Source organism: Pygocentrus nattereri, chromosome 19 (assembly GCF_015220715.1).
Source record: "Pygocentrus nattereri isolate fPygNat1 chromosome 19, fPygNat1.pri, whole genome shotgun sequence".
Taxonomy (NCBI): domain Eukaryota; kingdom Metazoa; phylum Chordata; class Actinopteri; order Characiformes; family Serrasalmidae; genus Pygocentrus; species Pygocentrus nattereri.
Genome location: NC_051229.1, coordinates 24,054,826 through 24,077,592, shown reverse-complemented (window position 1 = coordinate 24,077,592; position 22,767 = coordinate 24,054,826). Strand labels below are relative to the sequence as shown.

At 40.1% G+C, this 22,767-nt stretch overlaps 2 protein-coding genes across 3 annotated transcripts; one reads left to right on the top strand and one right to left on the bottom strand.

Annotated features, from left to right (window-relative positions):
- The first annotated feature begins 495 nt into the window (after positions 1–495).
- On the top strand, positions 496–11,099 carry vcpip1 (valosin containing protein (p97)/p47 complex interacting protein 1). The gene is made up of 3 exons (XM_017699250.2): positions 496–3,118; positions 3,615–3,701; positions 8,483–11,099. The coding sequence occupies exons 1-3, from the start codon at positions 496–498 to the stop codon at positions 9,154–9,156; spliced, it is 3,384 nt and encodes a 1,127-aa protein (XP_017554739.1). The 3' UTR covers positions 9,157–11,099.
- adhfe1 (alcohol dehydrogenase iron containing 1) lies at positions 10,906–22,723 on the bottom strand. Of its 2 annotated transcripts, none has more exons than XM_017699251.2 (14): positions 22,609–22,723; positions 21,713–21,765; positions 20,906–20,949; positions 20,679–20,732; positions 18,982–19,136; positions 18,493–18,689; positions 17,832–17,909; positions 17,467–17,572; positions 16,965–17,117; positions 14,655–14,753; positions 14,038–14,116; positions 13,662–13,758; positions 12,471–12,628; positions 10,906–11,867 (listed from the first exon to the last, which is right to left on the bottom strand). In XM_017699251.2, exons 1-14 carry the CDS (start codon positions 22,656–22,658, stop codon positions 11,784–11,786), a joined length of 1,407 nt encoding a protein of 468 aa, XP_017554740.2. In that variant the 5' UTR covers positions 22,659–22,723; the 3' UTR covers positions 10,906–11,783. The 2 variants fall into 2 exon arrangements, with proteins under 2 accessions (XP_017554740.2, XP_017554741.2); XM_017699252.2 differs by lacking the exon at positions 22,609–22,723 and adding an exon at positions 22,424–22,552.
- Positions 22,724–22,767: the final 44 nt, after the last annotated feature.

Sequence of the window (22,767 nt, the reverse complement as noted above, 5' to 3'; positions counted from 1 at the left end):
CGGCGTTGGCGTTCATGTGTCCTATTTAAGTAATGACACTTCCGGTACATACATAACCGGTCACCTCTTAAAGATCAGCAGTCGGTTGTACGGAAGCAGCCGCGGTCTTCAGAGCTGCTTTGCACTCTGGTTATTGTAGTGTATAAAAGTATTCCGTTCAATGAGTACAAAATACTTTGCTACTATATTTAAATCATTCGTAGCAAAACGAAGTACCAAATACTAGTAATAGATATGCATATATTTATATGTTAAACTAGTATATATTTTGTGGCTGAGGTCTTCATTCAACTTCACTGCAAACTACAATTTCCGGCTTCCTAAGCTCCGTGCGAAGGGTACGTCCTAAAACAGACAGTGGGGTCTCGGTGGAAAAAAAAACCCGCTTCCGTGTTGTTCTCTACGGATAAATAACAACCAAGGATTGAACAAATTGCAGAGTAATACTATAATGGTTTTATAAACTGCTACGACACTGAAGAGTTACCCGTCAAAATGTCGTCAGCGCAAGGCACAAAGAAAAGGGACAAGCGAATTTTATCAGGTATCTGCCCAGATTCCAAATGCCAGGCGAAGCTATTCTTCCCTGCTTACGGCTCAATTAGCATCGAATGCACTGAATGTGGCCAGCGTCACGAGCAGAAGAATCTGTTAAATGTGGAAGAAGTAACCGACCCAGATGTTGTGCTTCATAATTTACTGAGAAATGCCTTACTCGGTGTTACGGGAGCTCCGAAGAAGGGCACGGAGCTGGTCAAAGTGATGGGTCTCTCCAACTACCACTGCAAGCTGCTGTCACCGATTCTCACCCGTTACGGGATGGACAAACAAACGGGGAAAGCGAAACTGCTACGGGAGATGAATCAGGGCGAGATCTTTGACTGTTCTTTGCTTGGCGGTAGGGCCTTTCTTATCGAACAGGAGCACGTATCTACAGTTGGTTATGGTAAGGACAGATCCGGTAGCCTTATATATCTCCATGATACTTTGGAGGAGATCAAGAAAGCCAACAACAACAAAGAATGTCTCATTCCTGTTCACGTGGACGGAGATGGCCACTGCCTAGTCCATGCTGTGTCCAGGGCATTAGTGGGTCGTGAACTGTTCTGGCATGCGTTAAGAGAAAACCTCAAACTTAATTTCAAACAGAATCTGGACCGCTACAAGGCCCTCTTCCAGGACTTCATTGACACAGCAGAATGGGAGGACATAATCAATGAGTGTGACCCTTTGTTCATCCCTCCAGAGGGAGTCCCACTCGGCTTGAGAAACATACACATATTTGGGTTGGCAAACGTGCTGCACCGTCCCGTAATCCTACTGGACTCTCTCAGTGGCATGCGAAGCTCAGGTGACTACTCAGCCACATTCCTTCCAGGCCTGGTGCCTGAGGAGCAGTGCCGGGGAAAGGATGGCTCTCTCAACAAGCCCATCTGCATTGCCTGGAGTAGCTCAGGCAGGAATCACTACGTCCCTTTGGTGGGCATTAAGGGTATGCCACTGCCCCAGCTGCCTGCAGCATTGTTGCCCAAAGCTTGGGGTGTTCCACAGGAGCTTATCCGCACATACGTGAGTCTGGAACCCTGTGGAGGATGCGTGATTGGAGGTGACCGAAGCTTGCAGGAGAAATACCTGCTCCGTTTAGTTGGTGCCATGGAGGATGTCTTCATGGAGAAGCATGGCATCCACCCTGCACTCGTGGCTGACGTTCATCAGTATGTTTACCGGCGTACAGGAGTGATCGGCATACAGCCTGAAGAGGTGACTGAAGCGGCAAAGAAGTCAGTGCAAGAGAATCGTCTGCATCGCTGCCTTATTTGCAGTGCACTGTCTGAGCACCATGTTCCTCCTGAGTGGCTGGTGCCTGGAGGGAAACTCTACAACCTGGCCAAATCCACTCATGGCACTCTCCGGGGGGACAAGAACTACAGCTTCCCCCTAAACAACTTGGTATGTTCCTACTGCCCTGAGAGGGACACACTGCTGCCTGACTACAAACTCAGCTCGCTCTCCACCTGCTCCTGGTGCCATGGCACTTCCGTGCGGCATGTCCATGGTGATGGATCAGTGGTGTACCTGGATGGGGACCGCACCGCTACACGCTCCCAGGGAGGGAAGTGTGGCTGTGGCTTTAAGCATTACTGGGAGGGAAAGGAGTATGATAACCTGCCAGAGGCGTTTCCTATCACTCTAGAGTGGGGGGGCCGTGTAGTCCGAGAGACTGTTTACTGGTTCCAGTATGAGCCAGAATCAGCACTGAACAGCAATGTCTATGAGGTGGCAATGCGCCTTGTCACCAAGCACTTCCCTGGAGAGTTTGGCAGTGAGATCCTGGTACAGAAGGTGGTGAACACCATCCTGCACCACACAGCCAAGAAAAACCCTGATGAATACCACCCTGTGGCCATAGAGGCTGCTCACATGCAAGGCCAAGGACAGGGTGGTGGAGGAGAGGTGGTGGAGTCAGATGCGAACCCCCCCACAAAGATCATCCTAACAGGTCAGAAGGGCCGCACGCTGCATAAGGAGGAGTTGGTGATGAGCCGAGTTGAGAGAAGTCTGCAGCACAGCATCAGTGAGCAGGCAGCTCTGTCCCAACGCAGACGCACACAACGGCAGCGTATGCAGGACCAGAGTGCAGAGCCACGCCCTGCCTCCCCTGCCTCGTCCTCTTCTTCCTCAGCTCCACCAACACCTACAAAAGCCCCACCTCCCAGTGGTGAGAAGAAAATCCGTGTAACAACGAGTGATGGGCGGCAAGCAATGCTACAGCTTCAGGCCCACACCACCTATGCAGAGCTACAAGCAGCTATCGCCCAGGCCCTCAATCTGCAGCCCCATCAGCAGTGCATCCGACATGGCTTCCCCCCTAGGGAGCTACCGCCCCCACCACCTGAACAGCAGGATCTGCCTGTGGCCCTGCAGCATGGAGACCGCATCACTGTGGAGGTACTGAAAGAGAAAGTCTCGGACACACAAACACATACTGGGCCTGAGACGCACACATCAGATGCTCATACCCTAACAGAGCCCAGGCTCAGAAGGACCAGCAGCCGAGAGATGCAGGACAACATTGACTTGGAGATGTCATCACTCTGTCTCCTAGCAACGCTAATGGGTGGGTCCACTTCCTGGCATCAAAAACGTTACTAGCACCTGTTTGCATAACAGTTTTGAAAACAGAAGAGGAATACCATGCATGCACGTGTAAACTGTTTAAAGTGTACAGGTCATGTACTATTTGATCTGTGACTGTAAAACATTGATACCAAACCTCAGCAACTGCATTACAGTGTTCATTCACACTGACAAAATGACGCTTTGATGTGTAATTATAACATAGGTGCTGTAAAATATATAACCAAAAAGTCACTATTGCATTGGCTTTCTGGTAAGCAATGGAGTGAATCTTATAACTGTAAAGCAAGCGATAATGCAGTATTATTAGATTTGAAAGACTTGCAAAATGTGAGAAACTGGAATCATTGATGCAAATAAGAACATTCCAGTATGATATTTAATCTGAATTATAAGCTCATTCTATCAGCCTCATATTGCTCTGCTCTTTTTCAGTGTGGTGTCTATTAATATCTATATGTCCTGTTCTCTCTTAGGTGAAGATGTGTGGTCATATGCTAAGAAGTTGCCTCATCTGTTTCAGCAAGGAGGAGTCTTCTACAACATTGTCAAGAAAGACATGGGTATATGTCTGTTTTGCTATATATATATATATATATATATATATATATGTGTGTGTATATATATATATATATGTGTGTGTATATATATATATATATATATATATATATATATATATATATATATATATATATATATATATATATATAATAGTGATTTTATGGATGTTAGTGTGTTTGTTTAACCATTTTCACCCTTTAACCTCTCCTCAAGGAAGCCCAGTATTACATGTAGTTAAAAAGCAACTCCTGGTTTGGCCAGTCAGTGCTTCATTAAATTGTGCTCATGATGTAATTGATGATAATAACAAGTCTCTGTGGGTGCTGTGAAGGTGTCAAGGAAAAATATGGACCCAAGAAATTATAGTTTTTATGTTTATTTCAATTATGAATATGACTTTATTCTAATGTGTATTGTGATAAACTCACTGCTGAGGTAAATTGTTTAAAAATTTCCTTAGATGCCTAAAACCTTCGCACAGTACTGTGTGTATATATACACAACCCCAATTCCAATGAAGTTAGGATGTTTTGTAAAACAAAAATAAAAACAGAATAAGATGATTTGCAAATCCTTTTCCACCTATATTCAATTGAATACACTACAAAGACAAGATATTTGATGTTCAAACTGATAAACTTTGTTTTTTGCAAATATTCACTCATTTTGAATTTGATGCCTGCAACACGTTCCAAAGAAGTTGGGACAGGGGCATGTTTACCACTGTGTTACATCATCTTTCCTTTTAACAACACTCAATAAGCGTTTGGGAACTAAGGACACTAATTGTTGAAGCTTTGTAGGTGGAATTCTTTCCCATTCTTGCTTGATGTACAACTTCAGTGGCTCAACAGTCTCCGTTGTCGTATTTTGCGCTTCATAATGCGCCTCACATTTTCAATGGGAGACAGGTCTGGACTGCAGGCAGGTCAGTCTAGTACCCGCACTCTTTTACTACGAAGCCATGCAGTTGTAACGTGCAGAATGTGGCTTGGCATTGTTTTGCTGAAATAAGCAGGGACGTCCCTGAAAAAGACGTTGCTTGGATGGCAGCATATGTTGCTCCAAAACCTGTATATACCTTTCAGCATTAATGGTGCCTTCACAGATGTGCAGGTTACCCATGCCATGGGCACTAACACACCCCCATACCATGAGAGATGCTGGCTTTTGAACTTTGCGCTGTTAACAATCCGGACAGTCCTTTTCCTCTTTGACCCAGAGGACACAATGTCCACGATTTCCAAAAACAATTTGAAATGTGGACTCGTCAGACCACAGAACACTTTTCCACTTTGCGTCAGTCCATCTCAGATGAGCTCGGGCCCAGAGATGCCGGCAGCGTTTCTAGGTGGTGTTGATATATGGCTTTCGCTTTGCATGGCAGTGTTTTCAAATGCACTTATAGATGGAGCGATGAACTGTGTTCACTGACAATGGTTTTCTGAAGTGTTCCTGAGCCCACGTGGTAATATCCGTTACAGAATGATGTCGGTTTTTAATGCAGTGCTGCCTGAGGGATCAAAGGTCTTGGGCATTCAATGTAGGTTTTCTGCCTTACCACTTACTTGCAGAGATTTCTCCAGATTCTCTTTTGATGATATTATGGACTCTAGATGATTGATGGATGGTTTGGAGACTGTGGCTCTGTCTAAAAGACAGGAGATTGAGCTGGAGGTGGCAGAGATGAAGATGCTGAGATTTTCGTTGTGAGACAAGGATGGATAAGATTAGAAATGAGCAGATCAGATGGACAGTGAAGGTTGAGCAGTTTGGAGATAAAGCCAGAGAGGCCAGGTTGAGATGGTTTGGACTTGTGTTGAGGAGGAATAGTGGATATATTGGTCAAAGAATGTTGGAGGTGGAGCTGCCAGGTAGAAGGAGAAGAGGTAGACCTCAGAGAAGGTTTATGGATGTAGTGAAGGTGGACATGGAGATGGTTGGTCTAAAAGTAGAGGAGGCAGTGGATAGTGCAAGATGGAGGCAGATGATCCGTTGTGGCGACCCCTAAAGGGAGCAGCCGAAAGAAGAAAATGGACTCTAGATGATGAAATCCCTAATTCCTTGCAATTGCATGTTGAGAAACGTTGCTCTTAAACTGTTGGACTGTTTGCTCATGCAGTTGTTCACAAAGTGGTGAACCTCACCCCATCCTTGCTTGTGAATGACTGAGCCTTTCAGGGATGCTCCCTTTATACCCAATCATGACACTCACCTGTTTCCAATTAACCTGTTCACCTGTGGAATGTTCCAAATAGGTGTTTTTTGAGCATTCCTCAACTTTTCCCAGTCTTTGCAAAAAACAGTAAAGTTTATCTGTTTGAACAGTAAATATCTTGCCTTTGTAGTGTATTCAATTGAATATAGGTTGAAAAGGATTTGCAAATCATCGTATTCTGTTTTTATTTGTTTTACACAACATCCCAACTTCATTGGAATTGTGTTTATATATATATATATATATATATATATATATATATATATATATATATATATATATATATATATATATATACACACACACATATATAAAATCGCTTTTCCAAACTTTATATTGAGAAACGCAGAAAGCACAACTTGAAAGTGTGGAAGTGCAGCGTCTGGACACACTGTGATGTGCACATAAAAACACAACTGGATGAGTGAGAAATACGACCAGCACCCTTTATTAAAAGCTAGGTTAGGTCAGGAGTCGACAGGACTGTCTCCACCAGAAAGTGTTTCTTCAAAAGAAGTTTCTTTTAAACTGTCTTTCAACGTTGGATTGTTTTACGACGCTTAAGCCAGCTTCTTATTCTCCAGCTTTTTGTTTGAATTTTCCCGTTCCACCTTAAATTGTGCCTGAGGCGCCAGAATGTAAATGTGGCACCGTTTAAGTTGGAACAGAAAATTTTGAAAGGAAAGCTGACTTCATCTTCACAACTTTTTAGTGTTTAGCAGTCTCTCATTGCAGGTTTAATGTTCCAGGAAACTAACTGCACTGCAATGCGAATCACTCCATTGGTCTCTAAATGTTTGTTTTAAATCTCTGTTTGCCTTCATTAAGATTAAGATTAAGAAACCCTTATTAGTCCCACAACAGGGAAATTTCAACTCCGCATTTAACCCATCCGTGAAGTGAAACACCACATACACACTATTGAGCACACATACACTAGGGGTCAGTGAGTACACTTGCACGGAGCAGTGGGCAGCCCAATCCGCAGTGCCCGGGGAGCAGTTGGGGGTTAGGTGTCTTGCTCAAGGACACCTCAGTCATGTGCTGTCAGCTCTGGGGATCGAACCGGCGACCTTCCGGTCACAAGGATGGATCCCTAACCTCCAGCCCGTGACTGCCCCCAAACCAAGCTGCAGACGTCCCTGGCTACTAGCTAGGCAAGACTGTGTTGATATGTGACCTGCAGTATGCATGCCAGTTCTCCCAGGTGAGTGGCAGGCAGTGTCTAATGTACTCCAAACGAGAGCAGTGAATGAGAGCCTTCTAGTTCACTTGCAACGTCACTTCCATTTGACTTGTTATTAAAAAATATTGGAAGTAAATTCATTATGGATCACTACAACTACTTAAAAGTCCACACACAGTGAGGGAAAAAAGAAATTCTCTGTAGAAAAAAATGCATCAAGATGCATCAATAATAGTTTCATAAGCGCATAATAGCCCTCTGAATCGTAATCGAATCGTGATATATATATATATATATATATATATATATATATATATATATATATATATGTGTGTGTGTGTGTGTGTGTGTGTGTGTGTGTGTGTGTGTGTGTGTGTGTGTGTGTGTGTGTGTATATATATATATATATATATATATATATATATATATATATATATATATATATATATATATATATATATAGGGGGTGGCAATGATTATACTCTGTCTCCCTTGATTGCAGTTGGGTGGGGCAATATTCAATCCAATGACTGTACATTGTTTTAAACAGAGACATAGGACTGCTGAAAGCCTCAGCACAATTGGAGTGGAGTCATGTGAATGTTCAGCTGGCTGATTTTTTCCACCTTATTTTAAACAGTGCCATCAGGGAAAATACAAAAGCAGAATCAACATTTCTTTGATTTTCCCCACCCTTGCTCCAGTCATAAGTCAGAGTCAGAAGTCAGAAATTTTCCTCATCCACCCACCACTGCAAATCACCATTATCAATCCTCAAAACCCCTTGTCTTTATTCATCAATAATAATTTAAAAGAAGAAAAAGCTTACCAGCACTGTCCAAAACCATCTGCCATCTCTCTCTGATCAAACTTTTTTTTCCCCTCTCTCTGATCAAACTTTTTTTTTTGAGCCATGCGAGTGGGAGTGTGGACTTCTATTCAATTAGAATCCTTCTCTTGGCTAAAAGAAAAGTAAAAACCATTGCATCAGTCACCCTTAAATTACCGGAGAATGTGCTGACTTACTTTAAGTTACACTCAAAATTTCAAATAAGGTGAAAGAAAAAGGGTCAGCCAGTTCACCGTTACACAGAGGACAGGTTGGGTTAACATTTGAGTTAAATGCTTGCTAATCTAGCATTGCACATGTATGCTTTATAAAGCAAGCAATGTCCAAATTTGGAAAATGTGATTGGTAAAAGTTGACGGCCTCACAGTCATGTTTCCGGCCTGGACATAGAACTTGTTCATATTTTATTTAATTCCAGAGTAATAAAATGATTTATGATCAACACCCATCACATATGAAGGGTAGAATTTTTCATGTGTTTTTCATTGTTTTTTTATGTGCATTTGTGTGTTTGTTGTTCTGAATTCAGGTCTAATGGATGGGAAGCACTGCACTCTGCCACACCTAACCGGTAAGACATTTGTGTTCAATGCAGCAGAGGAGCGTTTGGAGTTGTGTGTGGATGCAGCAGGCCACTTTCCTGTGGGCCCTGATGTAGAGGACCTTATCCAGGAGGCCCTTTCCCAGCTCTGCTCTGAGACCTCATCTCGCAGCCGTGAGGGAAGCCCCGCCCACAGCCTTAAACTAGGCAGTGGTGGGGTAGTGCGCAAGAAGGAGCAGACCGTCACTGCTTTCCAGGGCAAAGGTCACTCACTGGGGTCTACTCCTCTTGAGCATCGACCAATCAGGCGGCAACACAGCAGTGGCGTGGACCTGAGTGGCAGCGTTCGTGGAGAAGGGCTGGCATTGTCAGGAGAAGAGCTTGTGCGTGTGGCTCCAGGCATGCTCACCCTGCGTGAGGGGCGTGGTGGGGTGGAGCTAGAGCCAGCAGCAATCGAAGCTCAGAGGCGTCGTCTGCAGGAGATGGTGTCAAACATACAGGCCTCTATGGACAAACACCTACGGCAGCAGACCACAGTTGCTGCCAGTAGCACTGCAACTACTAAGCAAGATGGGAAGAAGGTGGAGCCGGATGAGCAGGAAGAGATGGAGAGCCAGGGGGCGGAGCTTCCAAGCACCTCTGAGCCCATGGACCAGTCCTGATGAAGTGTCATCTGTTTCCCACACACATGGCTTTCTGATTTATGTAACGCACACATACATAGAAATGTTGTTCACGCACACGTCCTACTAACCGAAAAACAGTACAGTCTGTTTACTGCTTTGTGTGTGTGTGTGTGTGTGTGTTTGTTGAATGCATTCCTGAATTGCTGTTGAGTCTTAAAAGGCTTTGGAGATGAGCAAAAGAGCTGGTTAAAAAAATCGTTCCATTCTATTTATACATGCTTCACATACATGCTTTACACATGCTTCAGTGCAGAACACACTAACCAGGCTTACATGAATGTGTGTTAACCAATCTAAGTGCGTCTGAAGCCTCCTGTAGCAATTTATACATACTTCTAAAGGAAACTCATAAACATGCCTCCACCTTCGTTAGCTGATGTCAAAGTAGTATTTGTGTTAGCATGGTGAGGTTGAAAGGAGTCTGTCTTAATCTGGTACGGAGGCAGAATTCAGAAGGCACTCAGAATAGTACTGATTATTAAGAGGTATGTGTTTTGCCCAGTGATATTAAGTATTCTTAAAAGTAGGATTTGGTGTATGTTCCTGTTGGCTGGTTTTGGATTAAATTTAGCACAGTAAGTGGAAACTTTTTACTGGAGATTCCCACTTCTCTCATTTTACTCTGTGGCAAAACTGGATTTGTGTGTATGGAATTAAAAAAAATAGAAAACAAACAAAAATATATATGGGACAAACCAAATACCTAAGGAATTCATATTTAATTTCATTTACAATGCCATTTTTTTGTTCATTTTTACTTTAATATGCTTATGCAGCCCAGAGAAGCTAATACTATGGAGAAGATCTAGTAATCTTGAAGATGAAGGAAATTAGATGTTTTAGGTTTGACTGAATGGTTAAGACTGGTAATGCTTGTGCAATAAAATACAGCTTTTAAATTTGTGCTTAATGTGTAAAGGAGCAGCTGCAAAGGTTTGCTAATAGGCAGGTGTTTTGCCATGGCTAGATTCCTGATCTTCTGGTGTTCCAAACACCCCCCCTCCCCCCTCTATCTGATCTGCCTTCTATCCTGATAAGTTAAACCTTAATGACTTTCAGTTGTTTTTAAAGGTTGATTTAAGAATCGGTCTGCTGTGTGTGGCATGGAGAAGGGCTGGCTGGGATGAACTGAACATAGTTGTGTTTGATTAGGATGCATCTAAAGTTAAGGGGGGTTTGTTTACATTTGCCAGTGGCATGGTGGTCCTTATACATGCTGTCATTGCTCATATACATACACACCCACACAGCCTTAACAGTCAATGTGGTTTACCTACAACCTACACTACACATTGTTAAATGCATCCCCTGTCCCTGCTCCACATTTTTTCTTAAGTAGTGTGTTATTCAAGTTCCCTTTAACATGGTGTGTACCATTGCTTTTTAACCCTTTTTCCACTCCACAGGATTGGGGTAACTGCAGAATAGAAGTGGCCTAGGAACCAGACCCAGATTTAACAAATTTAAGTATTAGATATGGCTAGCTTGGTAGAAAAAATGAAAAAGGACTCTTTTCATGCTTGATGGCTTTCCACTGTAAGCAGACTAGCTCTCAGAACAAATAACAATAATAATCCCCATTAGACTGGGAAGAATAGTTAGAATGTTTACTAGCACTGTTCTTGAACATTGGTAATGATCAGCATTAAGAATGATTCAAAAGAAATAATTTATTTCAGGTGGACACAAACAGTTTGTTTCTCTCTGACTGTTGGCATGGTGGCCTGTAAGTTGTGTATTATAATAGTATATATTGTACTATACTTTATCCTGTACATATATTGTTTTTTTTTTTGGTTTGTTCCTCCTTGGTTTGCCAATAAAGTGGTTTAAAGAGCCCACACAGCTGAAGTGTTTGCAGTTTGCATGTGCAATGAATTTTCAGCATAACAAAATAAAGTTAATGCCTCTCTGCAAAATGCTGTGGTTACTGGCCTCTGACAGTTAACATAACTTCAGTCTTTAAGTTGAACTCTAATCCTGCTTCTAGCTCTTTTCTGTCACAACTTTAAGATCTTAGCATTATTAAACAATTACTTGTCTCACTCTTTAGAATGTCTATTAAAATAATTGACAAAGACAGGTATGGCACATCAATCAAGTTTCTGTTTGTGTCTGCATGGTTGATGTGCTTTGACCTTGACAGGAGATATACATATGTTCTAATAAGATGTTCAGATGACTAGTGAGTTATAGTCAGCTTTCTGTCCCATAGCACAACAGACATTCATACGACACACCTCAGGTTGTATCAACAGATATAATACACAGCAACAATACTTAATACATTACTAATAGTATTATTTGAGCATGTCCAATACTAGCAACATGTCACCTTTTTTAATTGAACCTAGCCAAATCAGTTAAAAACTATAAAGGAATCGATGTTAAATTAACAACACAACACTTCTGTGCGGTAGATTCTGAAGCCTAAAACAATTGACCAGTTATTACATAATATGAAAAGCTTACAGAAGGCAGATGTCTTAGTTTTCCAAGTAACAAAAATATTATTCATTTCATCATACTCATGATTTCTCGATAGTAGATCTGAGACAAAAGTGTATAATTTACAACTTGTAAAGTAGGTGGTAGATGTCTGTTCAGTATAGTTTCATGGATGCAACAAACAGATCAGTAAGATCTTCTTCAGTGTGAGATCTGGGGGCCAGTTTTGTCACCCGCTCCTGCAAAATATATACACATACAAATATTACCTGGACAGTCAATACAGTAGAAAACAGCACCCATCTTTTTTTCAAAAGTGTAATTGGGCACATACAATGCCAGACAACACTGAGTTGCCAGTTTATTAAGTAAACCACACTTTAAAGACCATTTTGTCAGTACTTGTACCAGGTAGGTGCTTTTTTTTTAGATTAGTCACTGTAATCATAATAATACATCCCTGTGAATTTACGGTACTTTGCCAGAGTCAGAGACCATCCTTTATTTAATTTCCAGTTAAAATGGCCATTTTTATTTTACAACACACACCCAGCACCTATTTGACTTTCCCCTTCCTTATGCCACATCCATGTTTGCATTACTGCCGTGCTGAGAACAGGCAACCACCTAGCAATAATATTCTGGTCAGCAGTAGTCTTGCGTCCTATGGCTGCCATTAAGGCTGGCTTACAAACTGTGCAGCAACAGATGACCAATAAGTGGAAAAAAATAAACCAGTATGTTTATTTCATGTGTTTTCCAGTTTCTCAGCGTATGGTCACAGTGTTTTCAGATCTTAAATTTTACAATACTGGCCTGTGAATTTGCCAAAGGGGGCAAACCTGAGGGATGGTTCCTTTCACCAGGGTAGGAATGTCCTCTTTAACATAGCCAATTGCAGCCAAGCCATCTTCCACTTCCAGGTCATACAAGAAGTTTCTCAGTGTGTCTGCCAACACACACCCAGCATCTTCTCTCTTCACATTCCTAACATCAGCACCTGGCCATCACACACAGACACACAAACACACACACATATGCATGCACACAGGCACATAGACTTATATGCATACATGTATCATTCCACCAAATTAGTTGAAATTCAGATTTGAAAACACAGTTCTGACTTTTAACTGACTTGGACTTTAGATTAAAATCTATTTGCTTTGAGTGACCCTATACCTGATGTTTAATTTATTAAAATAAATAACACTCCATTTCGTCACTACTAATACAGTAAAAAGCACCACTAAATGTTTCGATAGTAAATATTAGCTAATTTGGAGCTTTACCCAAAAATGCTTTATTCAAACACAGCTTTGAACAGTTGCACACATATAAATTCGTAATATTTTTTTCTTTTAAAACACAAGAAATCTTGCTTAACTGCAGAAGATACACATTTCGGTAGTGACAATTCTTAAAGTTACACACAGATTTTTACATTAAAACATTGTGATCTAACTGCTCACCTTGTGGTCACGAGGGACAGGGATGCCTTCTCACATCCTGCTTTAAAATGCAGGAGCATGGCTAAAACAAAGCCCTGCCTATGTATAATAATATGACATGAAACATTTTTTTCCAAAAATCTAAATCTTTCTACTTCCCTTTAAAAGAAATCAAAAAGAACTTCGTAATTTATTACCATCTGCACTAATGCCTTAGATTTAAATAGATCATTATAGAATTTTTGTAAATATCTAAGTTCAAAATACTCATTTGTTGTTTTAAATAGTTTTACTGTGGGACAAGTTAGAACTAATCTGCAAGAAACTTGCTTTATGCAATCACCTTAAATTCTGACATACAATTGTTAATGATTAACCACATTTACACCTTTTCAAAACTTTGCTTTCCACCAGCTTAAGATGAATACTTAAAGCAGAGGTCCTGCGGAACTTAAGCCCAAGTTGTCAGAGCTCCCTCCTTAAGACATTCAAACAATGTCTTCTCATACTACACCCATATGTTGATGTTTTTGATAACTACACAGACTGCTCTGTGTGTCTGTGTGCGTGCGCATGCATTACCAAGTATCTCTGCTGCCTCTAGGTGGCGTTCTGGACACATGCTGGCAGTGAAGGCAAAGACAGCAGGAGAGGTGAGAACCACAGAGAGACCATGTGGCTTAAAGAATCACACACAAACACAAATCAGAAAATATGGGGAGACATCAAACATATGGTAGGTTATATATCGAACTTAAAAGTGGTACTGATTTCAGTGTACTTTAATATAATTATGTACATAAAATATTTAAAATCAGATATGTAATATTTAAAAAATGGAATACTAGTTTTAATAAAACATTACATTAAATTGTTTCTGCTTTTACTCAAGTGAAAGATGTGTATAGTTCTTCCACTGGTAGTTTGTGTTTTGCTCACTGCTCAGGACTGTTCTTACTACTAAGGGATGGTCCACACTGTAGCCTTTAGCTTTATGGTTCTTGACATTACCAGCAATAGGGTACGACATTCCATGACTGAAATAAAGAAACAGAAGAAGTGTACTTTACTGAACAGAGATTAATTAAGCAATGTTTATGACTTTTAGAATTCACTAAAAATCACTTTTTCAAAACAAAAGTCAAAAAACAAACAAAATCATTATTAACTGAGTTTATCCACACATTCTAACACTGCTCAGACAGAACAAAAACTGATTTTCTAATTATTTTAATTAAACATCTATGCTATTTTACTGAGGTACAGATCTCTGTACTCTATTGACCAGAAATGACTAATCTATTACAAAACAATATTCCAAACGTCTGGAACTATAACTTGTGACTTTGGCAGCAGATTTTATAAAAGCAGGATTTTTATTGTGGAGAGCAGAAATGTTTTTTTTTTTTTTTACAGAGTAAAAGTACTGCAAATCTTCAACAAAACAGGCAAACAGCTTTTCTGATAATGCCTATACATCACCTCACATGAGCTTCTTCTCTGACTTCTCTGAAATAATAAAGAGTGAAATGATATTTACAGCTCTAAATTAAGTATGTAAGTGAGGGAAATTACCATAAATGAACTCCTGCATTGCCAAAACCAATTCCAGCAAAAACACTTGCCAGGTGCATGCTGGAGCGTGCTTCCACATCACCGGGGTCCCGCACCGCTCTGACACATGCCCACAGACACACATTACGAGCACACCAACACAGACACAAATATACAATTTTTATAGGTATGCTAATAATAGGAGTGCTAATAATTTTCTCTAGGTTATCTTTTGGTTTGTTTTAATGGAAGCTGTACATTTACTTCTTGGGAGGGGATACACTATATGTTCAAAAGCATTCTGATACCTGTTTTAATTAATGAAGTCAGCTAATATAATGTGTACCAATTAATGGCACAAGTACTCAGCTCTACACATAGCTTGTATAATCTTCAATCAAATGGGGCACTCTGGACAGCTGCACATGAGCCTTAGGTCACCTCGTCCAATGTTAAGCACTGGCTAGAGGGGTATAAAGCCCTTAGCATTGAGCTGCAGAGCAGTGGAACTGTGTTCTCTTGTTTTCATGGAGCCACTTCTGATCCAGAACTAACCTGACCTGATGTCACTAATGCTCTTGTAGCTGAATGCAATCCAATCCTCACAGCAATGATCCAACATCTAGTGTAATGCCTTCCCAAAAGAGTAGAGTCAGTTTCTGCTAAACAGGGTGGACAAACTATTAATACCCTTGACTTGAGAAGAAACCTATAAACTTCTGGACACATAGTGCATGATCCATAAAACTGGGTAATAAATAAAGAAGTTAAGCAATAGAGCACATCAGTGAGTGTGTTATCATAAAATAACATCACTGCAGTGATTCTTCTTCTTCTTCTTCTTCTTCTGGGGTCGCTACAGCGGATCATCTTGCCCTATCCATTGCCTCCTCTACTTTCACACCAACCATCTCCATGTCCACCTTCACTACATCCATAAACCTTCTCTGAGGTCTGCCTCTTCTCCTTCTACCCGGCAGCTCCATCTCCAACATTCTTTGACCAATATATCCACTATTCCTCCTCAACACATGTCCAAACCATCTCAACCTGGCCTCTCTGGCTTTATCTCCAAGCTGCTCCACCTTCACTGTCCCTCTGATCTGCTCATTTCTAATCTTGTCCATCCTTGTCACTCCCAACGAAAATCTCAGCATCTTCATCTCGCCACCTCCAGCTCAGTCTCCTGTCTTTTAGACAGAGCCACGTTCTCCAAACCATACATCATAGCAGGACGCACTACTGTCTTGTAAACCTTCCCTTTCCCTCTTGCTGCTATCCTTCTGTCACACATCTCCACCCACTCCATCCTGCCTGCACCCTCTTCTTCACCTCTTTTCTACACTGTCTATTGCTCTGGATGGTTGACCCAAGAAATTTGAAGTCATCTGCAAACATTATGGTCCATGGAGCCTCCTGCCACTGTCTCACTATGCTCATACATGTCCTGCACCACCCTAACATACTTCTCAGCTACACCTGACTTCCTCATACAGTACCACCGTTCCTCTCTTGGCACCCTATCATATCCATAAAGACACAATGTAGCTCCTTCTGACCTTCTCTGTACTTCTATACCAACACTCTCAACGCAAAAATTCCATCTGTGGTATTCTTTCTGGGCATGAAACCAAACTGCTGCTCACTGATCTGGACCTCTCGCCTTAGCCTTGCTTCAACAACTCTTTCCCATACCTTCATGGTGTGGCTCATCAACTTTATACCTCTGTAGTTACTGCAGCTCTGCACATCACCCTTGTTCTTAAAAATGGGGATCAGTACACTGCTTCTGCACTCATCAGGCATCCTCTCACTCTCCAGGATTTTGTTAAACAACCTGGTTAAAAAGTCCACTGCCTTCTCTCCTAAACATCTCCATACCTCCACAGGTATGTCATCTGGACCAACTGCCTTTCCATGCTTCATCCTTTTTAAAGCTGCCCTCACTTCCACCTTACTAATTCTCTGCACTTCCTGATCCACTATCTCTCCCCCCGTTGTCCTCCTCTCTCTCGTTTTCCTCATTCATTAGTTCTTCAAAGTACTCCTTCCATCTACTCAACACTCTCTGTTCACTCACTAGTACATTTCCCTCTCTATCCTTTATCAGCCTAACCTGCTGTACATCCTTTCCAGCTCTATCTCTCTGTTTAGCCAAACAATACAAGTCCTTTACTCCTTCTTTACTGAGAAATAAATGTTGTATAAAGAAATAGAATAAAATTAGATAGATGGATGGATGGATAGATAAATAGATGGATACTTTATTGATCCCGAAGGAAATTTAGCAATTTGGCTAGGACTGTAATTTTCTCTCACGCTCAAGTATACCGTTTTAAGTACTTGGCAACCATGTGGAGGGCATGCCTTGCCCAGACATCGCTGACTGGATTGCTGCCCTGGTAGGCAGGGCGGCTGATAGGATTGTCAGGGCACGGACTTCTCATGTTATATGGAAGCGCAGTGTAGGATTCCAGCGCATGGCTACAGGGGGAAAGAAAGAAAGGGAGGTGCAGGGTATAATGGGAATTTTGCATGTTAAATTTTGTGATACAACATGTAATGTGTTTTTTGCACAATACAATAACCTTTTGATACAGAAGTGAAAAAAGAAATAACATTCATTTTGCTTTTATTTACAATTACCAAAAGAAGACCAGTGTCATCAGGCAATCTGGCAACTTTAGGCTAATTCTCGAAAAAAGATGTGTTATACATTATTTTTAAGTGATGTGATGTTTAAGTGAATATAAGTATGCATACTTTGACACACCCTAAAAATAAACACTCCTAATACCTCACAGACCCACATACACTGTGGAATGAGTATTACCAGAGCACATCGAAGCCACTGTTGGCAGCCACTTGGGCTGGCATGTGCAGTGTGTGAAGTGGATCTATCATACCCAGAGTAGGCCGTAGTGACCGATTCGCTATGCCTAAAAAGAAAACGCATGGGAACAAATACACACCCTCACTATCAAAGCCATCACTCATTAGAGACTCAAAAAACTACTAAGTGACATCCAACTACTTCTGTAAAAGGATGGATAGTAAACAAAATCATTTTGTGTTCAGAAAATGTTTCTTTAAATGTTTAACTATGTCTATTGATCTAGACATGGATCAAATTTAATTCTTTAAGTGGTATGTTTTGAAGTAGCTTTAAAATGTTCTTTTGTTTTAATTTTCACACACCTGTTTTAGCCTTCAAGTCTTCAAAGTCAAAGATGGCCACACCTGTAGTTTCACTTCCTGTGCCTGCCGTAGTGGGAACTGCAATTCACACACACAGACATGTACATATATACACAAACTGCAGAAAAGTTCTCTTCAGTATCTCTGAAAGTGAGCGTGTCAAAGCAGATGGACTATTCTACCGAGTTAGTTCAAACTGTGGTCCCTCACAGAAAAAACAGGGAAAAAAAGTATTACGTATTCAGAGCTTAGATATGCGCAAAGATTATGTTAGGATATATTTAAACCTAAGGCATTATGAAATAGTAATAAGCTAAAATACAACACTGCATTGAGTTATGCTCAAAATTAGCTAAAATTGTAAAAGCTGAAACATTCACTAGAGAAACATTTGGTAAAGTCTCAAAAGTGTTAAGGCTGTTTTGGTAGTTACAAAATTGAATGTTTCATCATTGTCTTCATAAAACAAATAAGGTACAGGGTCATTCAAAGTAAAAGGATTTTAGGCTGATGTCCAATTCTGTGTTTTACAATCTGACTTTGAATTCAGTAGAATTATTCATATATGCATGTGTATGAAAACTTGATTAGTGGCTTCAATGGTCCTGTAACTGTGAGACAGTCTTTTTGTGTTTTTAAATGTGTCAATGTATGTGAATACCAGCAATAAGAGGCTTCAGTGATCCTGTAATTGGCTTTCCTTTCCCAATTGGTGCATTGACAAAATCCAGAAACTCAGCCTCCGGGTGACATGCATAGAGATTTGCTGCTTTACAGGTGTCAATCACAGAGCCACCGCCCACAGCTATATAGGCATCGAAATCTCTTTTCTTCGCAAAATCAATAGCTGCCTTAAAACTAAAAATAGAAAGGAATTATAGAAACTGTTCTGTTTTAACCACTAGAAATTGATCTTCTAAAAAACGTCACCCTGTCACAAATAATTAAATAAATACTGCATCTCTATGTACCCAGCACTGTCTGTGTTTGTAACACTGTATATCACAATATTATGATTTAAGAAATTAAAAAAAAGATAAACAAATAAAAAGATATGGGGCTTTTATAACTAATGTGCATTACATCAAAAATGATTCTTTGTATAATTAAATGAAAAGACAGCAGACAAAAACACATAAACACACCTCACCTGCTGTCTGTAGGTTCCACCCTCACATTGTCATAGCATTCATACTTCATTCCATGTTTGGCCAGTGAGTCTAGCACTGCTGTTACTGGTGGCAACCTGGACAAGTTCCTGTCAGTCATCAGACACACATTACGTGCACCCAAATTCTGCAGGTCCTGGACAAAACAATTGAAAACATTACTTGTTACCAACTTCATATCTTCATATTCAGTCAATAACAATAACAAACATCTTTTGCATTTTTGTCCAAACACATAAGATGTTAAATACATTAAGTTGAAACAAGTATGTAGGCATTTGTTTTCCTTTCCACATATGCAAAGGCCTACAACCCTCTGGCACAACTCATTTTACATACACATACTTAAGCCTAGAGAGTGGCATCATCTTTTGGTACAATACTGCCTTTCAAGAAGAAAAAAATAAGCAGGAAAACTGTTTCTGAATGTCTTGGGTGAAACCTTTTTTGGTTGGGATTGTGCAGTATGTTGCATGGAAATGTATCTCTGGTAAAACTATTTAAAGAGACAAGAAGATTCTACTCTGTAATACTGTTAAACTTTGACACATTTTAAAACCGTTTACAATAATGTAGTAGGAGATAGTAGAGTACTGGCATAAAGCAATAAAGAAGGCTGAACAAGTTCAAATCAATACCTATACTTTTTGGGGTTTTTTTTGGTGGCTGTTTATTTAGTGACTGATTAAAGGAATTTACTCACCTGATCGTAATGCCTGTCAAAAAAATTGTGGCATTTGATTACTATTTTTTGGGTGTTTAATAATTTTGCAAAGAAAATCTTATTTTGGCTGGCTAGTTTGGTAAGTAATCATGTGATAATTCAGGGTGAGTGGGCATTTGAACCATCACTTTTTAAAGTTCTGGGGTGATGACCCATCACTATTTAATATGAAGTTCAGGACACTCACATAAAAACTGCTTTCCCTAACTTTCTCTAAACTGAACACTGGCACAAACAAACAGTCAAACTCTGCAGCAGAACCAATCAAAACCCCCATGTCAGCTGGATATTTCCCAAACAGTAAAGGCTTCATGAGTTTGTGTTCAGAGAGAGAAGCTGCAGCTCCCTGATCAGGTAAAAATGTTTTCAGTGCAATACACAAACTAATGCACTGGGTCACAGTTATTACTACACTATGTAATTTTTTATGTCAATTAAAATACTCTCAATGCTACCGCTTCAAACTAAGGGTCTTAAATTACTGCTACCGTACTAAATTAACAGCCTGAGACTGACATACTGAAAAACTATTTACTATGGGGAACTATTTTAGCCTTTATTATACACTTTTCTTAATTTCAAATAAAGAAATTTTATCTAGTACATATTTTTCAACCCCGTAAATGGCAAGTTTTATTACACACTTCTATAATCTAAGAATAGCTCTGCCAGTCCCTATAGCTACTGAATAATAAGCCTTGTGTAATGAGCCTCGGGTTTTAAGTGGTTAAATATATTGATAAATAAGCTGAGTATGTGTATGTGCATTTTGTTGTATGTGGGACCAAACACGTTTGGAAATATTGTAGAAAATATCACATATTAATGAACAAGCAAGCATATTACCACCACACTATTTGCTCTAAACATCATTGCAAATCATGGGGTTGGTCCTACATCTAATAAACTATATTTCAGGAGTATCCTCTGAAAATTATGAAATAAAACTGTTACCATGCCAATTTCTTTGGTGACCCCCTCTCCATATCTGATATTAGAGCAGGCCATCTGAAACAGGGCGACAGACATCATCAAATTAAAGATTTGCAATCCAAAGGGTTTTACAAACAACGTGCCTGATATTGATCTTCAACAAAGTTGTAAATATGTAAATGACATTAATTTCAAAACGTGTTATAAAACTGTTCTACAGATATAAATCTATGACTACTGACACTGACCTCAAAGGCATAGTCCGTTTTTCTCCCACAAGCATGGCCAGCACCTGACCACACAAGAAAACAGAGTGATTTTAGCACCATTCAGCATGCTACTTTAACTTCATATTTTGATTTTAGGTGATTAATGGGAAATCCACCATTTTTTAAAAATGTCTGCATACTTAAATTGTTAAGATGTGAACAAACAAAGCCATTTGGATCATTTTGGTTTGATGTGAACTGTTAGAGAAACTTGCAGTCACAGCTGTTACAAGGAATGGTGACAGGAACGAGATGTCCGAAGCATTTACTTGCCGCTCTCACTCACACACACACACACACAAATAATTTATGTATGTATGTATGTATGTATGTATGTATGTATGTATATGTATATATATATATATATATATATACACACACACAGACATTTATAACAGGAAGTTAATATCACCTACCATTCCCATTTTATTTGGGTGTATCCATATAAATGGTGCACCCTGTGTATGTATATATATATACACATATATGTGTGTGTATGTATGTATGTATATATATATATATATATATATATATATATATATATATATATATATATATATATATATATATATATATGTATAGAAACATACATGTATGTTGCAATGTAGACAGTGACCTCTGGTTCCTATCACCATCAAGAACGGAATTACACAGAAGTTACTCAAAATTTTTACAAATCCCATTAAAAATCCCCTTTAAATGATCAGGCCTCTGAGAAATAATGCATTTACCAATTTGCATCCACATTCGTACTAGTTTAAGTGAAACACTTCACTTAAAATATACCTGGAATATAGGTGTGTGCAGAATACATATGAGAGTGAGCTGGGCATCTGCACCTGTCAAAAGTGACACAAACATAAACCTTTAGCAGTGGAGGCAGAGTTAGGTTTGTAACTTGACAAAACTGTGCGACAAAATTGAAAATAACTGACAAGGAGTCAAATAATTAATAAATAAATAATGAAAATTTAAAAAGATAACAAAGCAACTAATTAATTAATTGGTCAATTAAATGGGTTAAAAATGCATAAATAAATGAATGTTTATACATGTAAGCAGGAATACTGAAATCAATCAATTAATTCTGAATTAATTTTATTTAATGCGAATGAGGTGGGCACAACTAACGTAATTCTAACAAGTTTGGCTTGCAATGCGCACCAGATTCTCCTAAACTGCAGGCTGAACGTGAAATCCAAGGACATTCCAATATGGCGAACCGAGAACTTTGTCAGGTTCTACGAGATTTCGCAAACCAACTCAGTCGTTTATGTTAAATGACAGATCACACAATTACCCAGTAAACACACAACACGGTCACAACGTTGCCTGCTTTCTCACAACGTTGCTATAACGTTGTCAAAAAGTGGTGCTGTTTACGCTGTCTGAGCAAGTTTATCACAACCTCGTTATCCAGGAATGTAGCCAAATTCAATGGAGATCAAGGCACAACATAATGGAACTTTAGGATAGTAGGGGGTTGTGAGAACTTACTGACAACGGTGCCACTACATTCCAGCTTCCTGACGAATTAGATTTCGACACTGTGACAACGGTGTGACCACCAAAACAATAGGTTGTCACAACGTAACTGTGTTTGCTGGATAGCTACATCTCACACCCTTGTTCTCCGCTGTGTACACGCGCGGAATTCCTGCTGTGGCATTTTGTAGACTTACGTCGCAGCGAGCTGCTTCAGTAAGTGCGCCGCCCTGCTGCGGCCGGACATGCCTGAGAATCAGCGTCTGTCTCTGCTCTGCGCTTCGGGACCTCTATGGTGGAGGAAACAGCCCGTTGACGTCAGCGAACCGATATCCGGTGTCGACGGGCTACAGTTT